The sequence below is a fragment of the Camelina sativa genome, chromosome 6 (assembly GCF_030686135.1).
Source record: "Camelina sativa cultivar CO46 ecotype springtype chromosome 6, ASM3068613v1".
Classification (NCBI taxonomy): Eukaryota; Viridiplantae; Streptophyta; class Magnoliopsida; order Brassicales; family Brassicaceae; genus Camelina; species Camelina sativa.
The window spans coordinates 11,650,883-11,676,752 of record NC_141885.1 but is presented as its reverse complement, the minus strand read 5'-3'; the positions used below and the strand labels follow the sequence as shown (position 1 = coordinate 11,676,752).

General features: G+C 38.6%; 1 protein-coding gene, 1 non-coding gene and 1 pseudogene across 2 annotated transcripts; 2 read left to right on the top strand and 1 right to left on the bottom strand.

Annotated features, from left to right (window-relative positions):
• Positions 1–4,552: 4,552 nt before the first annotated feature.
• LOC147942444 (secreted RxLR effector protein 161 pseudogene) lies at positions 4,553–5,353 on the top strand (annotated as a pseudogene).
• A 4,349-nt stretch (positions 5,354–9,702) lies between these two features.
• On the bottom strand, positions 9,703–9,809 carry LOC147942443 (small nucleolar RNA R71). Its single transcript, XR_015560510.1, has one exon. It is a non-coding gene; the product is annotated as a small nucleolar RNA R71 (small nucleolar RNA).
• Positions 9,810–22,117: 12,308 nt separating this feature from the next.
• LOC104790636 (putative pectinesterase/pectinesterase inhibitor 32) lies at positions 22,118–25,467 on the top strand. The gene is made up of 3 exons (XM_087452897.1): positions 22,118–22,704; positions 23,757–24,326; positions 24,629–25,467. The coding sequence occupies exons 1-3, from the start codon at positions 22,389–22,391 to the stop codon at positions 24,901–24,903; spliced, it is 1,161 nt and encodes a 386-aa protein (XP_087309023.1). The 5' UTR covers positions 22,118–22,388; the 3' UTR covers positions 24,904–25,467.
• The last annotated feature ends 403 nt before the right edge of the window (positions 25,468–25,870 follow it).

The window sequence follows — 25,870 nt, the reverse complement described above, 5'->3', positions numbered from 1 at the left end:
AAGTCTTGGGACCGTCCCAATCCTTGACAATTCCAGCTTAGTAGGCTCATTAAATTTCAGACGGTCCCTCAATTGGGACCATCTTCTGATTTGTGGTTTTAGCCACTTTGTAGTTATTGTTGCCTTCTAGAGAAGCTTTCCTTTTACACGAAGTATTTATAGATAACTCAATATGAAGTTGGGGAGAAGACATGGGAGTACCTCGTTTATTTCTTGCTGGCTTCATAGAATTCTTTTTGTAGTTGGAGTTTGCCTTTGAAGTCCCAAAGGTACTCGCTTCAGAGTTAAGAACATCAAAAACGTAAGAAGATTCCAAAGGGACCTCAAAAAGATTGTCTGATTCAGGAAAATGGTTTGTATTCAGATGTGAGGAGGAGGGTGAAGAAAGATTCTCAGAAAAGATTGTATCTTCTTCTTCTGGACGACTCTGATCGAAAGTTTCAAGATGATTGTCATTTGATTCTGCAGATAGAAAAGGCAAGGGTGGATTGTTAACATTTTCGAGTGGAGAAGCCAAATCTGATTCAGCTTGCATATTCATAACATGATAGTTGAAGGAGGATAAGACTGTAGATCTATCATGAACGAAGAGAAGCTTATCTTTCCTTTGAGTTCTTTTTGCTTTTGTAAAAACAGAGGACACTTTTCACGTTCATGTGTGAGGCGTTGACAAAAGTAACATCTCTTTTGGATCCGTTCATAGTCATAAAGTATTGTAATTGCTTCACTAGAAGGAAGATTTATTACTTTGGATCGTCGAAGAGATTTCAAAACATCAAAAAGAATCTCAGCCCGAACAATGTCCTTATTTTGAGAAATTGAAGGATCATACTCTACTTGGATGATTGGACCTGCAAATTCAGCAAACACCGTAATCGCTTCCTTCGTATGATGATTAACTGGTATATTGCGAATTTGTACCCAAATCGGAGTTGATTGAAGATAATCAGGTGGAGGCTTTTCAACCCATATTTCTAGCTAAAGAGACCATTGATTATATGTATGCGCTCCCAAATTGAGGATCTTTTCCAAATCTTGTTCGTATTTGAAGATGAATTGGAATTTATCTTTTGATAGAGCAACTCCCCTAACCCAATCGTAGATGAGCCACTTTCTTGGCATATCAAGGACAATATCCGAGACGTTTTGGTATGAGAGCTTTAAGGAAATACGATCCTTAAAACTAGCTTATCGGCCAAGCCATGGCAGACGATGAAGCAATTATGGCAGCTAACATAACACGCAAGGAGAGCGTTCCCTCTTCGCTTCAATGCCCTATGCTATCTGCCATGAACTATACCGTGTGAGCTATGCGAATGAGGATTATGCTGCTCGTACACAAGGTATGGGAGACGATAGAACAAGGTTCAACCAATGCTGAAAAAAACGACATCGCAACAACATGGATCTTTCAAGCCATACCCGAATACCTTATTCTCCAAGTTGGTGATCAGAAAACTCTAAGAGATATTTGGAACATGATCAAAAACCGGAATCTAGGAGCAGATCGTGTCAAGGAGGCTCGACTGCAAACCCTCATGTCAGATTTCGAGAAGTTAAGGATGTCGGAGTCAGACTCAATCGATGACTTTGCCAGTAAATTGTCGCAGCTCTCGTCAAAAGCAACTTCACTAGGAGTTCCAATAGAATAGTCATGTTTGGTCAAAAAGTTCTTGAGCAGTCTTCCAAGAGAAAATTCATACAGATTGTCGCTTCATTAGAACAGGTTCTTGATCTCAATACAACTGGGTTTGAAGAAATCATTGGGAGGCTTAAGGTTTACGAAGAAAGGACACTAAGTAACTGCAAGCAGGATGAGACTCAAGACAAACTCATGAATGTGAGAACCGATCAATCGAACTTTGTGAACTAAAGAGGTCGAGGTCGCGGACGAGGAGGAAGAGGAAACAGAGGTTGTGGCAGAGGAAGAAGCTATCAGCAAGATCACTCTTCAAATCAAAATTAACAGAATCAGAACAAGGAGAAGAAGGAAAAGGTTTTGATCTGTTTTCGGTGTGATAAACCTGGACATTATGCATCCGCTTGTCCAAAAAGAGAACAAAATCTCCAAGAAGTAAAAAAAACAGAGATAGCTGAAGCAGACACAACTCTCTACATACATGAGATTGTTTTCTTGAATGAAGAAAATCTAGTACCAAAGAAGTATGAGAAAGAGAAGAAAGAAGAGGGAACATGGTACTTAGACAATGGAGCAAGTAATCACATGACTGGTGTGAGATCATTCTTCTCAGAGTGGAATGAAAATATCAGAGGTAAGGTAAGGTTTGGGGATGGATCATGTGTAGATATGGGAGGAAAGGGTTCAATACTGTTCGAAGGAAAGACCAGTGAGCAAACACTTATTTCTGACATCTATTTTATCCCAGAACTTAAGAGTAATATTCTGAGTTTGGGACAGGCAACCGAGTATGGTTGTGATGTAAGAATGAGACAGAACTATCTTACTTTACATGATCCGTTTGGAAGACTCTTGGTAAGAGTTTTAAGATCTCCTAACAGACTTTACAGGATAAATCTCAAAATTGGTAAACCGACTTGTTTACATACAAGGAGCGAAGAAGAAACATGGAGATGGCATGCTAGGCTCGGTCATATCAGTTTCAAGACCATCAGGGACATGTCATCAATGGAAATGGTTTTTGGTCTTCCAAGGATTGATAAGGAGAACCAACTGTGCGAGTCATGCTTAGTTGGAAAACAAACTTGTCAAGTTTTTGCAACTGCAGCAAAATATAGAGCCACTCGAGCTTTAGAACTGCTACATGCAGATTTATGTGGACATATATCACCAGCCACATTAGCTCAAAATCGGTATGTCTTTGTGATTGTTGATGATCATACTCGATATATGTGGACTATCTTGCTAAAAGAAAAAAGTGATGTGTTTGAAAAGTTCAAAGCATTTAAAAACCTTGTGGAGAAGGAATGTGAAAAGGAAATCAAGACCTTGCATACTGATAGGGGAGGTGAGTTTACCTCGATTTCCAGGATTTTTTTGAGAAAAATGGAATTATGAGGCACTTGACAACTCCGTACACTCCACAGCAGAATGGGGTAGTTGAAAGAAGAAATCGAACTTTGATGGAGATGACAAGGAGTATCTTGAAAGCAATGAGGGTTCCAAACTATTTATGGGGTGAAGCTTTCCGTCACTCTACCTATCTGAAAAATAGAGTTCCTACAACAGCTCTAAATAGACAAACACCCTATGAATGCTTTGAAAACAAGAAACCAAGTGTCGATCATCTTAGAGTTTTCGGTTGTCTCGCTCACGCAAAAGTTGAACCAGTGAATTTCAAGAAATTGGATAATCAGTCACAAGCATTGGTACATCTTGGAATTGAGCCAGGATCAAAAGCTTATAGGCTTTACAATCCAATAACTAGGAGAGTTGTGGTTGGAATTGGAAGGGAGCAAACAAAGTGAATGATACTGCACCAGGTATGTTTAGCTTGACTTGGGGAGGAGTCACTGATGGTGGTACAAGTCCGTATGTCAATGGTGGTGATCAAACAGAGAACAATTCTGGTAACAATGCTCAAGAGGAGCTAGATGAGGTTAATAATGATGAAGATTCTGCTGAAAATCACGACGAAGGTGATATTGACACTGCAGAAACTGCAGACCCTACAGAAACAATTGATCGACCTCCACTTCGACGATCAGAAAGATCTGTAAAGCGGCCTAGCTATCTTGATGACAATGCTCTTCTAGCTGATATTGAGTGCGAGAGGCTTCTTTTATCTATCAATGATGAACCATTGAACTTTGAAGATGCAAAAGGTCTAGTTGAGTGGACAAAGGCGTGTGCAGAAGAAATAAATTCGATCAACAAGAACAAGACTTGGACATTAGTAGAGAGACCAAGAGGTGTTAAAGTTATTGGTCTTAAATGGGTTTTTAAGATCAAGCGGAACGCAGATGGTTCAATCAGCAAGTTTAAAGCTCGTTTAGTTGCAAAAGGATATGCTCAACGAGAAGGGATTGACTTCGATGAAGTTTTTGCTCCAGTAGCTCGACTTGAGACAATCAGATTGCTTGTTGGTTTGGCTGCTTCTCACGGCTGGGAGATTCATCACCTAGACGTCAAGACTGCGTTCTTACATGGGGAGCTAAACGAGGATGTTTATGTGTCTCAACCCGAAGGTTTTGAAAAGAAGGGAGAAGAATATAAGGTTTTCAAACTCTCTAAAGCTTTGTATGGTTTGCGACAGGCTCCAAGGGCATGGAACACGAAGCTGGATCAGATTATGAAAAGTTTGAAGTTTGCAAAGTGTTCAAAGGAAAGTGTTGTGTATCGAAGAACAGATGGGGCAGAGACTCTTATAGTCGCTGTCTATGTTGATGATTTGTTCATAACTGGGAGTTCACTTCCGATTATACAAGAGTTTAAAGTGTCTATGTCTTCAAAATTTGAGATGACAGACCTTGGCAAGCTCACTTATTACCTTGGCATTGAGGTATTGCAGAGTGAGAATGGGATTGACTGAAACAGGAGGGATATGCAAGAAGGATCTTGAAAGAAGCTAGGATGGATGAGTGCAACCTAGCACATATTCCCATGGAGTTTGGTTTAAAACTGTCTAAAGCTCAGAAGGAGAAGCCGGTTGCAGACGCTACTTTGTATCGAAGGAGGATTGGTTGTTTGAGGTATTTGTTACACACTAGGCCTGATCTTGCTTTCTCGGTTGGAGTTGTGAGTAGGTTTATGCAGGATTCGAGAGAATCACATGGAACTGCACTCAAACAGATACTTAGATATTTGCAAGGAACTTTGGCTTATGGTTTGCATTTCAAGCGTGGAGGATCGAAAGATATTGTTGGATATTGTGATAGTAGTCACAATGTGGACCTGGACGATGGTAGAAGTACTATAGGTTTTATGTTTTACTTCGGAGAAACACCGATCACTTGGTGTGTGCAAAAGCAACAGACAATTGCTTTATCTTCCTGCGAGGCCGAGTTCATGGCGGCAACTGAAGCTGCAAAACAAGCCATTTGACTTCAGGATTTGTTGAGTGAAATTAAAGGGCAGAGTACCAAGGTGGTGATCCTGAATATCGACAACAAATCCGTCATCGAGCTCACCAAAAATCCAGTCTTTCACGACAAAACAAAGCATATCCATAAACGATATCACTTCATCCGTGAGTGTGTTGAAAATGGTCAGATTGAAGTGTTTTTCATTCCAGGAGAAGAGCAGAAGACAAATATTCTTACTAAAGCCCTAGCAAGGATTCAGTTCAAAGAAATGAGGAGCTTCATTGGTGTTCAAGACCTCACTAAGAAGAACTTGAAGCTTAAGGGGGTGAATGTTGGAGTAAGCTTCTAGAAGATTGAAGCTTGAAGCCCAAGATATCATTAACAAGTTGGTTAATGAAAAGATAGGGTTAAAAGGAAAAGTTCCAATTGTAATAGGATTAGGAAAAGAGAAGTTTTCCGTTATCAAAATAGGAATAACAAGATGTGTTATGACTATAAATATTTTTGATTGAGTTGTGATCAAAGGTATGAGAAATTAAAAGCTTTGGTGTTTAGTTTTGAGGTATTTTCTAAACATAATAAAGAAAGTTGTTCATTATTTAAAGCTTCTATAGTTTTCTTTAAAATATACATACATTACATACCTCTCCCTAATAGGGCAACTAAATAACTTCTCATACGTATTATTATATAAAACTTAAGGAAAAGTCAGGTGACTCTGAGCTGTTTTTCACATTTATTCCCTTTGTAAATAATATTGCCTTCCGATCCTCTTTATGAGTATATTCTTTACTTACCTTTTCGTTCGTGTAAGGTTTTTAACGGAAAAGAATAATATATTCGCTAAGAAAGACAAACGAAGAAGTTACCCTATTTTGATATTTTGGTCTAAAACAGAGATATTACGATCATGTAGATTCGGTAACATTCATTACTCAGATTTTGAAGCTAGTTTCTAGAACTACATGATTCAGTAACATTCATTACCCTACATGATTTTGAAGCTAGTGTTTAATTTTAAAAGATTAATTAATGTTACTTTTGGAATTTTAGAAATGTTGTGTTAAATTTGGGAAAAAAAACTTATTTTTATGCTATTTTTGAGAATCTCCCATAAAAATATTTTCGTGTTTAAGTCTTTTTTTAATCTCTAAATCCCCAAAATATGCAGAAACGTAAATCAATTTATCATTCCATATCATGGACTGCCAACCATTTTTGTAAAAGATTATGAACCATTTTCGTTAAAAAGATGAACCAACCACATTTATTAAAAGATTAGTTAGTACTTAGTACCAACTACATTTATTAAGCATAACAGATAATCTTATGATTCTTGGTCCTAATTAATTAATTCTAACTGTAAATAAAATTCCAAGTCATATTAGTCACACACAAATTGAATCATTGGCCGTTTTCTCGTTGATAATGAACTAAGATTTGATTCGTAGTTTTTCTCCAAAAAAAAAAAAAATGTCGTTTCTCAGTTGTATTTTGCTTTTATTTTGTATATGTTTTTCTTATTTATTGCTTATATTTTGCTTATGTTTTGACTTTAAAAAGAAAAATCTACAGTTTTTCTGTTCTAATCTCTCTTATTACTAGATAAAGACATGTGGTACACTGCAGAAAAAATTATTTGTAACCAAAAAAATAAAATTATAAATTGTATTTGTTTGCTTTTTATTGTTATAATTGTATAATAAATTTTGTTAATTTTATGATTTAACCACATAGTACTGCATAACAAATTGTTTTTTTTCCATAATATGAATTTAATAAAGTTAATAAAATGTCTATTTTACTAATATCGATAATATTACCAAAATAATAAAATGATGTTTTAGCCGTGTAGCATCGAATTAATGTATTTTAAATTTATATCAATATGACGAAACCCGTCCTGCCATATTTTGTTGGTTTTAGCCAGTTTTAGGAAAAAATGGTAATAAGTCTTGTCTAAACACCACTAATGCATCTCTACCTCTTATAATTAATCATATGCATTGGATTGTAAGACATTTTGAGCCTAGAAACACTAACAACCGGTTTTAGTGTTTCTAAGCAATGTTTTGTTGATTTTAGCCATTTTTAGGACAAAATGGTAATAATTTTTAGCTGAAGACTCCTAATATATCTCTACATCTTACAATTAGTTATATGGATTGTATTAAGAAAAAATTTGAGCCTCAAAACACTAACAAACCAGTTTTAGTGCTTCTAAGCAATGTTTTGTTGGTTTTAGGCAGTTTTGGGACAAATTGTAATAAGTCATGTCTAAATTATCCTAATGGATCCCTAACTCTTCCAATTAGCCATATGTATTGGTTTGTGACACATTTTGAGCCTAGAAACACTAAAAAAACAGTTTTATTTCTCCTAAAAAAATGTTTTGTTTGTTTTAACCAGTTTTGGAAAAGATTGTAATAAGTCATATCTAAACTATCCATATGGATTCCTAACTCTTACAATAGTCATATGGATTGGATTGTGGCACATTTTGAGCTTTGAAATAATAAAAAGGCAGATTTAGTTCTCCTAAACAATGTTTTGTTGTTTTTAGCCGGTTTTGGAACAAATTGTAATAAATCATGTCTAAACTAATGGATCCCTAACTCTTACAATTAGTTATGTAGATTGGATTGTGGCACAATTTGAGCCTAGAAACTAGCCCTGGGACATGATATTTCGGTGAATTTGGTTCGGTTATTTTGGTTTATTGGTTAATTTGGTTTTAAAATTTCAAAACCCAAATTAAATGAAATTAGTTTAAAAACAAAAAAAATGGGTTTTTGGGTTATTTAGAGATAATTTTAAGTTTTTCAGTTTTATTTCAATTACTTCTGCTTTTTCGATTTTGGTTTTTTGGGTGGTTCGGTTATTTTAAAGGCAAATTTCGGGTTTGTAGATTTTTTTGGTTTAATAATCGAAATATTTTGGTTTTTTTTTTGTGAAAAAAAAATTGTACCGATCCGTTCAGCCGCCATAATTAAAACCGAACTGAACACCCAAAATATCTCTTCGATTCGGTTTGGTTATTTTGGTTGAATTTATAATCTGAGGCCTACTAGAAACAGTAGAAAAGCAGTTTTAGCTCCCCTAAGAAATGATTTGTTGGTTTTAGCTAGTTTTCAGACAAAATGGCAATAAGTCTTGTTTAAACACTTCTAATATATCTCTACCTCTTATAATTAGTAATATGGCTTGGATTGTAACACAATTTAAGCCTCACTATAAGAAATTAGAGTATTTGATATGTCTATATTTTGTCTCTGCTAAGCATGTGTTTGTCATGAATTTAGCTATGATAACTAGTCGTTTCACATCAATTTCTAGCCTTTTTTGTACACTTTGCATATTTAGGTAGTTTTTGCATCATCCTTGCATACATTGTGCATTTCAGAGTATTTCAGGTATCTAGGAGGCGTGAGGAACACATCGTCCGAGACGCCGTTCGAGTCGCTGTTCGTGTCATCGTTCGAGCCAACGTTATATTTCTCTCTCGGGCCGACTGTCGTTCTGTCAAGACTCCTCTTCTCGACCCTTGTACCGCTTGACCCGTTCGTCAGCTGATACCAGCCCACTCGATTCGTTCGAGTCCACATCCTTCGAGTTGACCAACCACCACTCGAGCCACCCGTTCTCGCCAACACCATCACCCACTCTAGCCACCACTCGTTCGCATATGTCAGGAAGACGTTCCAATCCACATGCTTGAGGGAATTCCCAAAACCGACTCCCTACCTTGTCATTTTAAGTTCTAGGGTTTTCCATGTTGGACTACTATAAATACGTTTTGTTAAGTCTTGGCTGGACATCTTATCTTTTATCTCATTTTGTTCTTAAGGTTCTACCTAGCCACCTAAAACGTTTGGAGACCTTGTATCCAGATATCTTTTAATCCGTTTAATTTTTGCATTTGATTTCTTCTACAAAGTTGTTCATCTCATTCTTATCTATCTTATTATGCTTTGTTCAATGTTTTCTGGATTCGCATCTTTGGTGATGATTTCCGGATCTGAGTAGTATCAATTTGGCGCTGTTGCCATTTAGGATTCGTTTTGCTACATTTAGTATTTCAAGTTTTACAAGATTAAGTTCTGTTACACACATCATTCTGAATACTGACTTATTTTTGTTGTCTGCTTGTTTGTTTTGCATCTCAGGATCCTGTTGATTGCAACCTTGCATGCACACCAGATCGAGAGGAACTCAGAATCTCCTTCCTGCTATTGACGACATCAATCGGCTACAAACACCACGCCCAGCTCGTCTTCTCGTCGATCATCACACACCTATCTCTATGGACGCTCCTAATGGACCAAATCCGAGACCGCGAAACATTGGTGTTGGGGATGCACCGAACACTCATACTCAGCGTGCTTCAATCGTCCTCCCGCCGTGCAGAACAACAACTTCAAGATCAAAAGTGGTCTGATCTCCATGATACAAGGGAACAAGTTTCACGGGTTGCCTATGGAGGATCCACTCGATCACCTCGACGAGTTTGACCATCTGTGCAATCTCACCAAGATCAATGGAGTGAGTGAGGATGGTTTCAAGTTGCGACTCTTCCCATTCTCCCTGGGAGATAAAGCTCATCAATGGGAGAAAAACATTCCCAAGGACTCCATCACCACTTGGGATGACTGCAAGAAAGCATTCTTGGCGAAGTTCTTCTCCAATGCCAGAAATGCACGTCTCAGGAATGACATCTCTGGTTTTACTCAGAAGAGCTCAGAATCATTCTATGAAGCGTGGGAGCGTTTCAAGGGTTACCGGAGCCAGTGTCCTCACCATGGGTTCAGCAACGAGTCACTGCTGAGCACCCTATACCGTGGTGTATTCCCAAAAATCTGCATACTGCTTGACACTGCCTCTAATGGTAATTTCTTGAACAAAGAGGTTCATGAAGGATGGCAACTAGTTAAGAATCTCGCCCAGTCTGACGGCAACTACAATGAAAGTCAATGAGAAGCTAGAACGTATCTTGCTAAATCAGCAGAGGAGCGTCCACTTCGTATAAAAGGTTTTTTTTGACCTTGTTATTGTTGTTGTGGAAGGTACACCTGAACTTGTGGATTAGCTACGTTGTTACTTCGGTAAGCCAAATTGGCGTTTGCCTTGTATTGGTTGTAGCCTTTGATGTATCCAACTTGATTCTGGACATAGCTGATCTCTTCAGACTGCTCACCCTCCCCATCTGGAACTTGGAAAGGGTGAGCAGTCTGAAGAGATCAGCTATGTCCAGAATCAAGTTGGATACAACAAAGGTTACAACCAATACAAGGCAAACCCCAATTTGGCTTACCGAAGTAACAACGTTGCTAATCCACAAGTTCAGGTGTACCCTCCACAACAACAGCAACAAGGTAAAAAAAAACCTTTTATGCCTTACAATCAGGGATTTGCGCCTAAGCAACAGTTCCAGCATGGTTATCAGGCTCCCTCAAGACCCCAACCAGGATTTCCATCTCTACAGGTTCCACCTACACATGCTCATGACCATGAAATGAAGCAAATGATGCAACAAATACTTTAGGGTCAAGTTAGCAATTCTATGGATACTACTAAGAAGTTTGCTGACCTTAATCAGAGGATGGAATGTTCATACAATGATCTGAACGTCAAATTTGAAGCTCTGAATTCGAAGATAAGGTATATGGAAGGCCAATCTGCTTCTACTTCTACACCGAAGCCTGGCCAATTCCCAGGAAAGACTGTTTAGAACCCCAAGGAGTTCGCCAATGCCATTACGCTGAGAAGTGGGAAAACATTACCTCGCAGACAAGGAGTACCAGACATCACTGAGGATATGGAGGAGTTAGATGGGGAGGATTTTGTTCAAGATGAAGCTCAGATAAAGGATCCCGTCGAAGCAGTCAAAGATCCTATCGAGCCAGTGAAGCAGTCCGAACCTGAAGCAGTTAATGAACCTGTTGTTTCTGATGACAAACCTGCGATGTTCATACCTCCACCATACAAGCCTCCTCTACCATTCCCGGTGAGGTTTAAGAAGCAGCTTACTGAGAAATACAAAGCCCTATTTGAAAAACAAGTCAATGAGATTGAGTTGAGAACGCCATTGCTAGATGCATTCGCACTTGTTCCTCACTACCAGAAATTCCTTAAGGACTTAGTGATGGAGAGATGAAAAGAGGTTCAAGGCATGGTGGTACTGAGTCTCGCATGCAATGTAATCATTCAAGGCATGGTCATATCATTATATGACTAGGAAGGTAAATCTAACGGAGAATTTAGGAAATGAAGATGAGAGAGAGAAACGTACATAAGAAAGCAATTTGGGTGTGAATGTAGATGTGAGTCTGTTTAAGTTAGCAATTTTGATTCTAGTTGTGATCTAGTGTTAAATTTGTGATCAGTTCTTGGTCCTACCAGAAACAAGCTGCAGAGGAAACCACCGGGGATGAAATTGGAGAAGTCTGCTGAATTAAAAAAGCGAAGGAAGAAGAAAGCAATCAAGTTTGTTTTTTCAATTAATTAAATAATATAATTATATTTGGTTTAGATTAGGTTTAATTTGGTTTAGTATTTTTGTTAGCCGGTTCAACAGTCAGTGAACCAATAAAACCAACGCTTGTCGATTAATAGATCTCGAACTATTAATTCGAGGAGATTTAGATTTAAAACTTTAGTTTTATGGATAAATAGATTTTGAACTTTGTTTTTGGGGATAAATAGCTCAGGGTTATAGTTTGGGCTCTATCTGACTCGATATGAAAGTTCTCGTGGGGAAATAGACCGTCAACCCCTAGTCACCCCTACTACTGTTTCCTTGATGGGTATGGTGGATTCTTCCAAATCCCTATCCACCCAAATGGTCAGGAAAAGACAACCTTCACTTGTCCTTATGGCACTTTCGCCTACAGACGCATGCCATTTGGTTTGTGCAATGCTCCTGCCACCTTTCAACGGTGCATGACAACAAATTTTTCGGATCTAATTGATGAGTCAGTGGAAGTGTTTATGGACGATTTCTTTGTATACGGTTCCACTTTCTCCTCATGTTTGTTGAATCTGTGCAGGATATTGACACGATGTGAGGAGACGAACCTGGTATTGAACTGAGAGAAGTGCCACCTCATGGTTGAAGAAGGGATCGTTCTGGGACACAAGATTTCTGACAAACGAATTGAGGTTGACAAGGAAAATATTGAGGTCATGGTTCAGCTTCAACTGCCTAAGACAGTGAAGGACATCAGAAGTTTTCTGGGACATGCTGGGTTTTACAGAAGATTCATCAAGGACTTCTCAAAATTTGCAAGACCATTAACAAGGTTGCTGTGCAAGGAGGTTGAGTTCCAATTTGATGCAGCATGTCTAGAAGCTTTCAGCAAGATCAAGGAGGCCTTGGTTTCAGCACCCATAGTGCAAGCTCCGAAATGGGATCATCCGTTTGAGATTATGTGTGATGCTTCAGACTTCGCAGTTGGAGCAGTTCTGGGATATCGTATTGACAAGAAGCTTCATGTCATCTATTACGCAAGTCGCACCTTGGACGAACTCAAGGAAGGTACGCTACCACAGAGAAGGAACTCCTAGTAGTTGTGTTTGCATTCGAAAAATTCAAGAGTTATCTTATGGGTTCGAAGGTCATAGTGTATACTGATCATGCTGCTCTGAGACACATCTACTCGAAGAAGAATACCAAACCAAGACTGTTGAGATGGATTATGCTTCTTCAGGAGTTTGACATGGAGATTGTTGACAAGAAAGGCATAGAAAATGGAGTTGCGGACCATCTGTCAAGAATGAGGATTGAAGATGCTGGTCCCATAGATGATTCAATGCCTGAGGAACAACTTCTGGTCGCCCAAGTTTGTGAGCAGATGCATGACACAGAGCTTGACAACCTCAGAATCAGATGCATGGCGATCACTTCTGAGACTGCACCATGGTTTGCAGATGTCGTGAACTACATGGTTTGTGGAGAAGTTCCGGATGACATGGATTCCTACAGAAGAAGAAGTTTCTCAGAGAGGTCAACCACTATTTATGGGATGAACCCTATCTGTACGAGAGAGGTTCTGACGGTCTGTTCTGAAGATGCATAGCAGAAGGGGAAGTACAGGGAGTGCTTGAGCACTATCACGGCTCTACCTATGGAGGTCACTTCGCCACATTCAAGACAGCTCAGAAGGTTCTTCAAGCAGGTCTCTGGTGGCCAACTTTGTTTAAAGACGCTCACATTTTCATCACCAAGTGTGATGTCTATCAGAGTATTGGCAACATCACAAGGAGGAACGAAATGCCCCAAAATCCGATCCTAGATGAGGAGATATTTGATGTTTGGGGTATAGACTTCATGGGACCTTTCAACCCTCCATCAAATGGTAATGTCTACATTCTAATGGCGGTTGATTATGTTTCTAAGTGGTTTATTCTGATACTGTTCAAAAGCATAATTTTTCCAAGGTATGGGATACCTAGAGCAGTGATCAGCGATGGTGGAACTCACTTTGTCAACAAGGTGTTCGAGAGTATGCTGAGAAAATATGGTGTCAAGCACAAGGTGTCGACTTCGTATCATCCTCAGACCAGCGGACAAGTTGAGGTTTCGAACAAACAAATCAAGGGTATTCTGTCAAGGATTGTTGGAATATCAAAGAAAGACTGGTCTGTGAAGTTGGACGAGACTCTCTGGGCGTACAGAACAGCGTTCAAGACACCAATAGAACGAACACCATTTTAATTGATCTATGGTAAAGCATGTCATCTCCCTGTAGAGGTTTAGTATAAAGCACTCTGGGCTTTCAAGTTGCTGAACTTAGATATTGATACAGCTCAGGCTAAGAGGGCTCTTGATCTACATGAGTTTGAAGAAATCAGACTTGATGCCTATGAGAGCTCAAAGATTTATAAAGAAAGAAACAATAATTTTCATGATATGAAAATTGTTGTCAAGGGGCCCAAGGCTGGAGATCAGGTTTTGGTTTTCAACTCCAGACTTAAGTTATTTCCGGGAAAGCTTAAGTCTAGGTGGTCTGGACCTTTTATAGTCAAAGATGTTCTGCCATTTGGAGCCATCAATCTTATGAACAAGGATGGCAGCGAATTTACTGTAAATGGCCAAAGACTAAAAAAATATTTAGCTGATCAAGTCCAGCCAGAGGAGTCTTCTGTGCTCCTCTAAGAACCCCCAAAAGCCTAAAAAGCTGCAAAGTCAAGCTAGGGACTTTAAATAAGCTCACTTGGGAGAAATACCCAAAGGTATCCCTGTACATATTCTTTAGGATCTTTGTGTTTTTAATTTTTGATTTTGGTTTTTCAGTATTCAGGAATCTACAGAAGGGAATATAGGCAACAGAGAAAAAGAAAGTGAAAGTAGCATTCAAAAGATTACATCCAGCCCACTCGACGAGGAAGCTTAACACGCGTGGAACTCGACTCGACCGTCAACTCATCTCACCCTTGACCTGTGCACTCGACCACCATCTTTACTTATCATTCGAGTCTATCATCTCCTACTCGACCGGCAAGCTCAACGCAAGTCTCACTTCCGTTGCTACCGTTCACCACCACTCGACCCATCCAGCGATCCCAGCTCGCTACACGACACGACCGACGCCACTCGATCCTCTGTTCCGAAGTATCCCGCATGAGTCAACTCCACTCACCCGACCAGTCTAACTCGAGTCGACCATCTCCCACTCGACCGACAAGCTCAACACACGTCCCGCCATCGCTGTTGTTTGTCACCCACGACCAATTCTGACTTAATCCTTCTGAAGCTTTAGTCGCAGTCCCGGAGAACAAACACGCATCTGTCACCCTTGACTCGACCCTCGTTTTTACACCACACGAGCTGAACGACTCAACCACCGGAACCTCCACCTATAGACTAGGATACTCCACCGCCATCAATTACTCCCATCTTTAGGACTTCTTTCTTTCTGATTTTTATTACATCCTGAAGCTGTTTCTGATCTTGCGGTTTTGTTCATGCTTAGACTCGTTTTCGTTTTTACTCTTGTTTACTTCTTGTCATACATTTTTGTTTCTAGTTCTATGGATCATTTTCGTTTTGCATTTTCATCATTCTAGGAATGTTAGATAAAAACACTCTCTTTGAATTGGCTTGACTTGTAAAATCATGATTGCATCTTGAGTGATAGTAAAGTTTCCCAACTGGATTGACACCTTAAGTATTACAACAGCATAAGGTTAATTGAACTTACTAGGACACACAAAGATCTTAGTATCAATCATGAAGACCACTTGTCCTGAATGACAGCCTAAACATGCAACACTGGCTAAACATCCCGCCACAAAGGCCACACAATTAGCTAAACAGCACGCCACAAAGGCCACACAATGGCTAAACAGCCCGCCACAAAGGCCACACAATTGGCTAAATAGCCAGCCACAAATACCACACAATTGGCTAAACAACCCACCACAAAAGCCACACAATGTCTCAAAAGACCGCCACACACAGGCACCATGACTCTAAAGTCCGCCACAAATGCCACACAAGCCCCTCTAAGGCTCTTAACCACTAAAAATGGTCCAATTCTAACTCACATAAAACTTACAATTTTTAGAACTTTCCACTTTTGGAAACTTTCCACTCTTGGAAATTCCATTTCAGGAAACTTTCCTTTTCCGATACCAGCTTCGCGGAACTTCATATCCTGAACACCACCTCATCTTGTTACTTAGTCGCACAACCAACCACCCCTAAGCGACCTGCTTCTCGAACCACTTCTTGAACCTTGCCTTCATCCTCGCCTCTGGCTCCCAAGTCTGCTCCTCAACACCATCACAGTCCCAAAGGACTCTAATCAAAGGAACCTTCTTCCTCCGAAGTTCCTTGATCCTCCTCTCGAGAACCCTCACTGGTCTCGCCTCCAAAGTCATGTTAGGATAAAGATGCTCAGGAATCTTAGCTAACAACTGATCATCCTCATGGAGACACTTTCGCAACATAGACACATGAAAAACCATGTGGAAAGCACGCATAACCTCAGGTAACTCCAGTTTATATGCCGTCGGTCCCACCCGCTCAATCACTCTGAACGGACCCATATACCTCGGACTCAACTTAGTCTGTGTCAATGACCTGTTCGGACCCCGCAACATGACCATCTTGAGGTACACTCTATCTCCCACCTGAAACTCAAGATCTCTCCTCCTCCTATTTGCATAACACTTCTGCCTATCCTGAGCTTCCTTCATGTTCAACTTGAGAACCTGAATCTTTTCTAAGGTCTCCTGAACAAAATCTGCCCCGTAAATGCTCCTCTCCCCAACCTAAGTCCAGCATAACGGTTTACGACACGGCCTCCCATACAAAGCCTCATAAGGAGCCATCCCAATACTCGCCTGGTAACTGTTGTTGTAAGAAAACTCTACCAAGCTCAAGTGATCAGCCCAATGGCCACCCAAATCCAACACACACATCCTCACCAAATCCTCCAACGTCTGGATCGTCCTCTCTGACTATCTATCTGTCTGGGGATGATAAGATGTACTCATATGCACCTTAGTGCCCATCTCTACCTGAAACGCCCTCCAAAACACTGAGGTGAACTTGGAATCCCTATTAGACACAATACTCGCTGGCACCCCATGCAACCAGACTATCTCCTTCACATACTTCTTAGCAAAGACCGATGTTCCATGTGTCTTCTTAATGGCCAGAAAATATGCCGACTTAGTCAACCGGTCCACAATGACCCAAATAGAATCAAACGTCCTGGACACTGGCAAACCCACCACGAAGTCCATAGTAATCATATCCGACTTCCACTCTGGAATGGGAAGACTCTTCAGTAACCTGCCAGGGACCTGATGCTCAGCCTTAACTAGCTGACACACATCGCACCTCACGACCCAACTAGCCACATCCTTCTTCATCCCAACTCAGTGATAGTACCTCTTGAGATCACGGTACATCTTAGTCGCTCTTGGATGAATAGAGAACATGCTCGCATGAGCCTCTCTCAAGATCTCCTGCCTCAACTCCTCATCCTTGGGCAAACAAATCCGCCCATGCACAAATATAGTACCATTAGCTGAAACCCGATACTCTGAATCAACATCCTTTGAGGAATTCACCAGCCACAAATCCTTCTCCTGAGCCAACCGTATTCTGCTCAACAGATATGCTCTATGCGCTGCAACCACACCCAATGGCTCCTCAGAAACAGCACATAAACACAAAGCACTAATCTCCCCTACTAGAGACTCCATATCCTGCTCCTGAGCCGAAAACGCCCGCTTCCGACTCAAAGCAGCAACAACCAAGTTAGCCTTACCAGGGTGATAGGCTATCTCCAAATCATAATCCGCCACCAGCTCCATCCACCGCCTCTGCCTCAAATTCAGCTTGGGATGAGTGAATATATACTTCAGGCTCTTATGATCTTTAAACACATGTACCGTTGCACCGTAAAGATAATGCATCAACACACACCCCAAACCAACTCTGGATGCATCTGTATACACCACATAGGTTCTCCCTGCTCAGGCAAAGCCAAAACTAGAGTAGTTGTCAACATCTCCTTCAGGCTTGCAAAGCCCTCCTTGCACTCCTGTGACCAAACAAAAGGAACATCCTTCCCTGTCAACTTAGTCATAGGACGTTCTCTGCTCGCAAACCCCTGCACAAACCTCCTATAGTAGCCTGCCAGACCAAGGAAAATCCTGATCTCTGTGGCACTCTGCGGTCTAGGCCAATCCATGATAGCCTGAATCTTTTCTGGATCTACATAAACCCCATCTGCAGACACAATATGACCCAGAAATCCCATCTCACGCTGCCAAAAACTGCACTTGCTCAACTTAGCAAACAATCTATGCGCCCGCAGCTTCTCCAGAACTGCCCTCAAATGCACTGCATGCTCTTCAGGACTCTTAGAATATACCATGTTGTCGTCGATGAAAATAATGACAGACACGTCCAAAAACTTCTGAAACACGTTGTTCATCAATCTCATAAACGCTGCTGGCGCATTACTCAACCCGGAAGGCATCGCCAGGAACTCACAAACCCATACCTCGAAAATGGAAGTCATGAAGATATTATTCTAGAAGATATTAGATAAATGTTAATATTGATTTAAGAAGTTTAGCATTATCGTATAAATAATATTTAGTTTACATTTATCATAATCTTAATTTAGGAAACTCATCTCTATATAAGAGAATGTATTTTGTACAATTACAATTATGAGAGTCTAATATAATTCTTCTTTTAACACATTATGTGTCTTTACTCTCATCAAATCCTTCAAAAACGCTAAAATGTCACAAACAGAAAGTTGTAATAAAAGAGAAAGAATCAATAATCATACTTACCAGTCGCTTTCTTGGTCTCCCTCTTTTGCGTGTAGGAGCTGGTTGTAAAGCCGGATTTTTGCAAGTGCCTTTATTATGACCTGGTTGCTTGCAATTTGTACAAGTTACGGTTTGTCCTTCACTTGTAGCCTTCCCTTGTAGCCTTAGACGGATTGGTTGATGATTCACCTGGTTCCTTTATCCTAGCATACTTCTTAGGACGCCCACGCTTTTTTCTTTTGGAAAGTACTTCAATAGATCCTTTATCTGTTCCAAGCCACAATCTTTCTCCATTCACAGGTTGAATGTTGTCTTTGTAGTTCGCTTGCCAAACACTAGTCAGAAAATGTCTATCAACATAGCTACAATGTAAAAAGGATAGATTCTATTATCTGCATCTCTCCCAACAGCCGCCAGGATCTCGCCTTTTAGTTCCCATTTCAAGAACGACCCATCAAGTTCACCATGGTGATCGAGGTCAGCATCATCTTCTACTCCGTCTTCCTCATCTGCAACATCTTCACCAAGATCGTCATTTGTAAGAGGAAACGGTTCTAGTACAGAGATTCCATTGTTGATGTATATATCGACTTCACCACCAATAACAGCTTCACAACACAACTCCCTAGTCCCACCATCTTTGTCTTTGCCGATTGATCTTGCTGAACTTATGTCCTCATGTGGAAGCTTATACCAAACATCTTCGACTTCACCATACACTTCATTCTCTACGCAAACCTCGCTGAAGATAGACCATGTCATCAAATCAGGATCCACTAACATGTCTTTCAAATCTCCTCCTATCGAATGATTTCTCATTGCTTGATACATCTCCTCTATAGTGTATTTTGCACTTCAAACACTCGAAAGCACTAGACACAACAAGAAGACATTCACGATTAGTACAAACAAACCCCTAAAAACATAAATCGAATTGAAATCTATGAACCCTAAAATAATAAAATCTATGAACCCTAAATTGATCTCGATTTCACCCACCCAATCAAAAATAATATAATCTATGAACAATTTCACCCACCCAATTGTTAATAATATAATCTATGAACCCTAAAATCCCTAAAAATTTAAATCGGCCCCAAAAATTGCAATCGACGATAAGCCTAAACCTAAAAACCGGAAATCGACATACCTCATCTCCGCGATACTCTCAGAATTCACGCCCAAAACACTGAACCCAATCAACAAAAACAAACGTCTTCACTCATCACTCGATCCATAAATTGTTCAAAGAAGAACACACACGACGAAGAAGAAAAGAAATTGGGGAATAATGTTTTTAAGGTTGGAGGAAATCGATTTGGAGGAAAAAAAACTAAGGGCATTATTGTCTTTCGTTTAACACCAATTAACCACGTGTTTGGTTTAATTAACCCGGTTTAGGGATTCCGTTAATCAAATTAACGTCTGTTAAGTCGTATGTTTGATTCAACAAATCAACATAACATGATGTTTTAAAAAGCATCAAAGAAATATACTAGACATTTTTATTCCAATACAAAACCATTGGATATTAAACTTTCAAATAAAAATAACATGGAGATTTTTTTAGCATTTTTCCTTTTACAAATTACAAGCTACGTCTATTTTCTTATTCAGAAAGCTCGCAATAGAGATGCAACACCTGTTAGCTACAGAGTGGGTTAAGCTCAAGAGACAAAGGGGATAAGATGATCGTGCATGCCAAAGCAAAAGCACCGAGTAATTACTACTTTGCATTTGCATGGAAAATTGGAAAGTGATTGCGCACATGATGGCCTAAAAAAAAGATTTCAAAGTTATGGAACGCGTTTTTGCTTTATTTGAATTTTTATTATTATTATTGTTGCTCAAAACTAAAGACAATTTAGTATCATTTTCACTCAACTTGAAGTCGGTTCGGACGTAACCATCACCGATATTTTACGAATCTGGAGTAAAGTGGAACCGAGGTTAATCCAAAATTTGTTTAAATTCTGTTCAGTTTTTGTTTCATTGTAAAATTTGAAGAACAGTCTTAATTTGTTAATTACTTAGACGTTGAAAAATACAAGCAAATTAATACTAAAAGTTCTCTTATCATATTACGCAAATTTGCATGAAAGTGATTGCGCACATGATGGCGAAGAAAAGATTCAAAGTTATTAAACGCGTTTTTGCATCTTTTTTTCTTTTTTCTTTTTATGTTTTCTTCAAAATATAATTAATCGTATTTACTCATCGAGTTAAATAGTGATTGCCGATTGGTTCCAAACTTGAAGCTTTTGGACATAATAACAAGAATGCATCTCAGTTTTATTTCTCAAAGCTGGAATTAACAAAAACAAAATTGAGATTAAATCCAAAGGACGGTCTTTATTGAATATGAGTTTTTGAAAACGCTACGTATACTATAAATGGTATAGAATTTGACAACAGAAATGCATGCAGTAGCCAGTATAGGCTCCGATAAATTGACCAAAATATTAGATTTAAGACCCACCAATGAGACTTATAACAGTGTAACACAAAAACAAGTGCGATATGAAATGTGAGGCACCGACACATGACTCCACACAACTCTTAAATTTTTTCAGTTTTAAAACCGACATGTTATGCTTTCTTATATTTTTTATTTGTGCTTTTTAAATGAATTATCATATATTAAATTATGGAGGTGGAAAACTATAATGTAGACTTCAACCTACCAGAAAGATAATTAGTTTCTCATACAGTTTAGGCTTCCAAAAATAATAATATATATATATATATAATACATATGAGGAATAATAAACACAGTAATAAAAACTAGAGAATCAAGCTATACAATGTTATAAATATTGCGGATTTAGTTAAAAAAAAATGTACATACATGTACGATAATATTCTATATACTCAAGCGGATTTGTAGCCAATTGTGACGAGAAAATGCACAAACAACATTTAGCAGCACAGAATGCACCATTTTATACAAAATCCAGAGCATAATGCTAGTCTACTGCCATATGTTTTATTCGCATATAGACTAGTATAGAGAACATCGACAGCTAAAAAAACACAGCGGTATTGTTAATATGTTATCACAATAAGTCATCCGTGTACTATTAAGTCTGTATTGCAACCATGAAATTATAGGAATTATGTCAGCTATGAACTTGTGCCCTGTCTAGACGGAAGATTACACACTGCAGTAAAATTGTTCCAATTTCCAACAACATCACAAGAAGCTACAATTTTCTTTGACGTAACCGAATATTAGTGGTTTAAAATGTATATTTTCTTAAAAAATATTCTTATAGAGAAAAAAAAATGAATTTAATATTTTTTAGTTTTTGTGTATTGCATGGTATGCCAAGAAAAAATATACTAAATTTTAGAAACCGTCATCAATGCTAGTACCGACGAGGATAATGGTTTGAGAGGACACGTGTAGAAGAAGATTGTCCCAGATCACATCTCGCATCGTTGTTGAATTCATTTTGATAACAATTGTTTCATTCAATTCATCGCCTTTGGGTTAAGGGGTGGTCCCAGTTGTCCACACTTTTTTTATGCATGCCACCCCATTTGAGATGCATCTGTTTAGCTCTCGAGTAAATAAAGTAAGAATTCGAATATTAGTTCTACGTGTTCAGTCAGAACCAAAAACTAGATCCGTAGTTTAGATGGGTATGAGTTTGGGATACGTATCATCCTTGGACAGTTGGACTACCCATTTTTGTTGTAAGATGAACTAACCAAGAACTACATATTTCTGGTAAAACAAAAATAAAAACTTATGTTACGCGCGTTTGAATAGGGATGAATAAAAACTTATCAAATCATGTAGATTTGTGGTCCGACAAATTTTCAACGAATATCAAAAGTCTAAACATTTTGTTGCTGTCCAAATCGATTAATTATAGTTTCAACCATAACCGGGTAGTATAAAAAGCGAGGCTATGTCGTCTTTTTTATTGCCTAGCTAGCCATTACCCTCTCTCTCTCTCTCTGACTCGCTCTCACAAATAAATAATATCACGCATCACTCACCTCAACTCGTCAATTAAATCTCTTCATAGAGTGTGAGAGAAACACTCTTCAACTTCCTCTGTGTTTTCCGATAGATGACTACGTTCCGCCAAGTCGGCTCGCCGATCTTTTTCCTCTTTCTTACCATCTCTTTATGTTCCGCTCATAAAGAGGCGGTTTCTTCTAATGGGTTGGTTCAAATGGAGTGTTTTAGAGTCCCGTCGTCAGAGTTCGCCGAAGCGGCCAAAACTGTCATTGACGCTATACAAAAAGCGGGAGCTATAGTGTCGAAGTTCGACAAGAAAGTGGGGAAGTCACGAGTGTCCAATGCGATTCTTGATTGCGTTGATCTTCTTGATTCCGCCGCCGAAGAGCTTTCTTGGATCATCTCTGCTTCTCAAAACCCCAACGGTAACTTTTTTACACTTACTAGTCTTTTTTTTTTTTTTTGTGCATGCAAAATCATGTTACAAGGTTAACTCGAAAAGATGCTATGTTCAACAATATTACAAACTTAAAGACAAAGTTACAAATAATAATTATCCAAAAATAAATTAAAAATTTAACAAAGTTGATTAATAAAAATCACGATAACTCGCATTTAATATGTTTAGTAGCTTTACAATTGTAAGTCCATTTTTTATGTTTTTTTTTTTTGAACAAAGTCCATTTTTTATGTTATTTGTTTTGTTTGAGTCAGTAGTAGTAGTTGTACTGTGCAACTAGGAGCCTACGGAAAAGAATATTTCACAAGTCCATTTATTAAGCATCAACTGACACAAACCGACCTTTTTTTTATTTGTTTTTACTTTTCCATCTCTTTTAAATAAATATTTGATAACTTTCAAGACTTTTCTTCTGCTGAATCGGATTCACAGAACTTTTTTTGCTTTAGAGAAGAAAGTGAATTGGTATCTTATAATCGTCGGTGATTAATCTTCGACGTGGCCCGTGGGTATAGAATATTTTGCTCCAAAGTTAACCTTGAAATCTTGCCCTTTTATAGGAAGAAAGATGAATGTAAACGTACTAATAAGTTTTTCATAAACGAAAAGAAAGAAAACAAAAAAACCTTGCATTTATGTGGATCTTGATATTATAATATGAATATAAAAACTACGTCCGTAGTTAATTGCATTGTCGATCTTTAAATATACTTTATGTGGCCAGTTCACATGATGTGTTTCCAATTAATTAGAATTAGAATTTCGAAAGAAATAAAAGAATTTCCGTTACAAGAAATGAAAAAAAAAAAAAAAAAAAAAGGAGTACACAATATATATTAGGAATCTGTCGGAACACATTTCAAAATTAACTTAAGTAACCAAAATACATACAAAAAATTAAACTCTACAATAATATGCTCTGATTAAATGCTACTAATACATTATCAGACATTTGTACGATTGTGTAACAAGATGTAAAATGTAAATGAATGAAGTACATAATAATGTCACTGTCAGGTAAAGATAACAGTACAGGGGACGTGGGTTCGGATCTAAGGACATGGATAAGCGCCGCACTTTCTAACCAAGACACGTGTCTCGACGGCTTCGAAGGCACTAATGGAATTATCAGAAAAGTCGTGGCCAGTGGTCTTAGCCGGGTCAGTTCTACCGTCCGAAATTTACTAACGATGGTTCACCCTCCTCCCTCTAAGCCCAAATCCAAGCCCATGAAAGCCCACACGACGGCCACCGCTCATAGTGGCTTCAGTAAGTTTCCCTCATGGGTTAAACCCGGTGACCGGAAGTTGCTGCAAACTGATAGCTCACAAACGGCTGCTGACGCGGTTGTAGCCGCAGATGGGACTGGGAATTTCAAGACGATAAGTGACGCGGTGTTGGCCGCACCTGACTATAGCACGAAAAGATATGTGATACATGTGAAAAGAGGTGTATATGTGGAGAATGTGGAGATTAAAAAAAAGAAATGGAACATTATGATGGTTGGTGACGGCATTGATTCCACCGTGATCACCGGTAACCGGAGTTTTATCGATGGCTGGACTACTTTCCGGTCTGCTACTTTTGGTTAGTAAAATAAATTAAGCGTTTTTTCACCTACTTTATCAGATATACTAATATCTAATCATATCAAAAATTTAATTAAAAAATTACGAATTTTCAAGGTTTATATTTTTTTCTAAAATTATATTGCAATAGTTACTTAGAATAATAATTTTATTATTACCATAGAATTGTTAATTTTTATATTAAAATGAGTTTTTAACTGAGATGTATATGGTTGAATCAAAAATTTTGGTATTTTATCTTTGTAAGTTTTCTTTTACTATTGAATGAGACTTTTGAACTGGTTATAAAATATTTTGCAGCTGTGAGCGGTAGAGGATTTATTGCACGCGATATCACGTTCCAAAACACAGCAGGACCTGAAAAACACCAAGCAGTCGCACTACGGTCGGATACGGATCTCGGGGTCTTTTATCGGTGCGCGATGAGAGGTTACCAAGACACTCTCTATGCCCACTCAATGCGTCAATTCTTTAGAGAATGCATTATAACAGGCACCGTAGACTTTATATTCGGAGATGCCACTGCCATATTCCAAAACTGCCAAATAAAAGCCAAACAAGGCCTACCAAACTAGAAGAACAGCATCACGGCTCAAGGACGTAAAGATCCAAACGAACCAACTGGATTCACAATCCAATTTAGCAGCATAACGGCTGATACCGACCTACTTCCAAACTTAAATACAACCGCTACTTACTTGGGTCGACCGTGGAAATTGTATTCTAGAACAGTGTTCATGCAAAACTACATGAGTGATGCTCTCAAGCCCGAAGGATGGCTCGAATGGAACGGAGATTTTGCATTGGATACATTATATTATGGTGAGTATATGAACAGCGGACCGGGGGCTAGTCTTGACCGTCGTGTTAAGTGGCCAGGATACCATTTGTTGAATACTTCCGCGGAGGCTAATAACTTTACGGTAGCTCGATTCATACAAGGGAACCTGTGGTTACCATCAACTGGTATCACTTACATTGCTGGTTTAGGTTCGTAAACTAATCATGTTTGATTGTATGCTTTAAATAGTATCTCTTCATATATCCTTTCTAGTATTCATACATTTATTATTTGTCTGGATGTTATATATTTTGTATATGGTTTTGGTGATAATTAATCTACAAAGTTTGATACTGTATGGAATGAGGAATTATTTACTAATATGTCAACCACATTTTTTTAGCATATCGTCGATGTTCAAACTCTGGATTTTATAAGTCATGTATATCATTTTCTGAAATAGTATACGAGACATATATAAGATTTTTTTTTTGTCAATGACATATATAAGATTTAAATCACAGAAATTGTATTTTTTTTTTTAATATTCAAAAATATATTTCATTCTGAATTATGCACTATGAACAACATAATTAAGAATCAAAATCAGATGATTAACAATAGAAGAAATATCCAATCAAGAAAATTTCAAAAGATCTCGCCTAGGGTGAGAGACAGAGCTAGGATGAGAGTCCTCATTTAGAAACAAAGGCAATATAGTGGAATCAGAGGACATGTTATAAAGCAAATTTCAGCATGTG